General features: G+C 37.4%; 1 protein-coding gene across 3 annotated transcripts in view; it reads left to right on the top strand.

The window, feature by feature from the left end:
• The window catches only part of frmd4ba (FERM domain containing 4Ba), a 42,612-nt gene that overhangs the window by 6,888 nt on the left and 33,183 nt on the right, over positions 1 to 2,541 (top strand). For all 3 annotated transcript variants that reach the window (XM_014009447.1, XM_014009445.1, XM_014009446.1), the window contains exons 2-5: positions 1,501 to 1,566; positions 1,727 to 1,821; positions 1,909 to 2,001; positions 2,310 to 2,394. In XM_014009447.1, the coding sequence (XP_013864901.1) occupies positions 1,501 to 1,566; positions 1,727 to 1,821; positions 1,909 to 2,001; positions 2,310 to 2,394 (339 nt within the window). The remainder of the gene's footprint in view (positions 1 to 1,500; positions 1,567 to 1,726; positions 1,822 to 1,908; positions 2,002 to 2,309; positions 2,395 to 2,541) is intronic.

Below are 2,541 nucleotides of genomic sequence, written 5' to 3'. Positions count from 1 at the left end.
ATTTTTCACTGAAGGGGTTAAAAAAGCAAGGTGATGCCTGATTACAGGGATTTTATCATCAGGGGCAATAATAAGAGTTTCAGTCTTGTTTGCATGTAACTGCAGGTACAGTAGTTGTTGTTCAGCCATATTTTGACTTCTGACAGACAGTTACTGAGTTCAGATAGTTTGAAGAACTCAGAGGGTCGAAAGGAACAGTACAACTGTATGTCATCAGCATACAGATGGTAGGACACATTACTGTAATATTTTAAAATACCTCCTAAATGTACAGGTATAAAGAGGATTCTTTTTATTACTGTTGTAGAAGCACCAGGTAAGACATAAAGAGCCTGAACATTGATTCAATTAATCAAACCTGCTGTTCTTAGACTTTATTAGCACGACACACAACTTTGTTCAAATAGTGAAAAAAAAATGTTTACATGAAAGCTAAATGTTGGCAGTAGTTTAGTCAGTGAAAGAAGGTTTGGGTTAGTTTTCATTAGAACACTTCCTTATTTCACTTTTCCCTTCACTGAAAGCTTCTGCTGACTGCAACAGAACGAAGCTTGAAGCCATTTATTATAAAAAGAACAGGGATTCAGTGAAACACGGCTGCTTTGTCTTTTAGTTTTGTTTCGTCGCAAAAGAGGAATCTGTGCGATGACTGTTTTGTTGGCACACAGAGCCTTCTTGTTGCAGAGGGAAGATGTGAATAGAAGAAACAAACGTCAGTGTAGGATCCCATTGGGGAAACATAAACCATGTTTTTTCAGTAGTTTAGAAGAKTGATCTCACAATGGTTTTACCATGTGATTTTAATCACACACTGCAAAAGCAGAAAGATGATTATGTTTCTGTTTCTATTTCTACATCTGTCTGTCTTGTATACAAAATATGTCATAAACCACTGGATAGATTTGAGGAAAAAATGCTATTAGAATATAATATTTGGATGCACATCTTCACTAAATAAATTTTGGAGTCAAGTATTCAAGATGGCTGCCACAGCAAAGCAAATTTGGTGAACACAACCATTGCTATAGCTCTGTCAACATTACAGATGTTGAGCTAAAATTTGGTGTAGTAACTGAGTATAATGCTCTAAGGGCAACACCTTGACTTAAAATTTTAGCATTTATTCTTTTGCAGTGTTTGTTAGGGAAATGGCTCAAGAACCGCTGGACAAATTTCAATGAAACTCTTTCAAAGTCTTTTTGGACATACATCTAGAACTGATTAACTTTTGGAGTCAGCACACTTTAAGATGGTCACCACGGCTAACACATAAGTGGGTATAGCACAGTCAGTTTTCTGGATATTGAACTCAAATCTGGTGTGGTAGTAGATGAGAGTCATACTTAACACACCCTGAGAGCAAAAACACATCCATCAAGACCGTATTAAGGTTTGATCATTTCTCATCAAGAGATGGCTTGACGGGAGCAAACCCATGCAGGTAGAGATGAGATATTTTGAACAAGTTCTTGTGATTCTTGTTTTTGTTTTTCTCCACAGATGACAGAAGGTCGTCTGTCCCAGGTTCTCCTCCTTGATGGCAGGAAGCTGGAGCTGCTGGTTCAGGTACCTTGTTTTAATTCTGTCAGAGAAATGTTTTGTGAGTTAGGTTCTTAATTTTTTTCTTTTAAGCTAATTCCCATTTTCGTTTTACACCACTGTTCGGTTTTAGTTTTCAAACACATGATCTAAACCGTTCTCCTGTGTTTGATCCCGAATCCTCCAGCCGAAGCTTTTGTCCCGTGATCTGCTCGATTTGGTGGCCTCACATTTTAACCTGAAGGAGAAAGACTACTTTGGATTGTGCTTCACAGATAACAAGCAAGTCCATTGCTTGTATTAGTAATATTTTAAGAACAGTTGTGTGGGGGTATTGCCAACATGTGATTTCTTATTTCATCCTTGCAGTGGCCAGAATAACTGGCTGCAGCTGGATCGTAAAGTCCTCGATCATGACTTCTCCAAGACATCAGGGCCGTTGGAACTCAAGTTCCTTGTGAGGTGAGTGTTGCTCCAGGAAGAGTGTGCCAAATCAAAAACATAAATCCTCCTGCAACTTCTGCTTTATACATAAAAGACTGTGTTAATCTGAAACTGACATATTGAGCTGTCCCTTTTTAAGATCTATGACTTGTCCCAACCAGCAGGCGGCAGCGATGCAGCACAAACATGTGTTCCTGTTTGAATCAAAACAATCTTAACAACTCTAGACAAGATGAAGTATTATCTGTGGAGAATGCTGAACACGTGCAGATGCTTTGATTTTCAGTTTCCAGTTAATCTTACTGACCTAAAATAAACTCTTACAGGTTTTATGTTGAGAAGATCACCCTTTTGAAAGAAAATACGACAGTGGAGCTCTTCTTCTTAAATGCTAAATCTTTAGTGTTTAATGTAAGTAAAACAAATTAAGTAGTTTGTTTGTTATTATTAATGACATTATTCTTGAGGTTTATTTTTAGATGCATATTTTATTTGTTTATTCATTTTATGTTTTGGGTCTCATACATACACATACACACACACACACACACACACACA

Source organism: Austrofundulus limnaeus, unplaced genomic scaffold, assembly GCF_001266775.1.
Source record: "Austrofundulus limnaeus strain Quisiro unplaced genomic scaffold, Austrofundulus_limnaeus-1.0 Scaffold58, whole genome shotgun sequence".
NCBI classification, from domain to species: Eukaryota; Metazoa; Chordata; class Actinopteri; order Cyprinodontiformes; family Rivulidae; genus Austrofundulus; species Austrofundulus limnaeus.
This window is presented reverse-complemented; position numbering and strand designations above follow the sequence as displayed.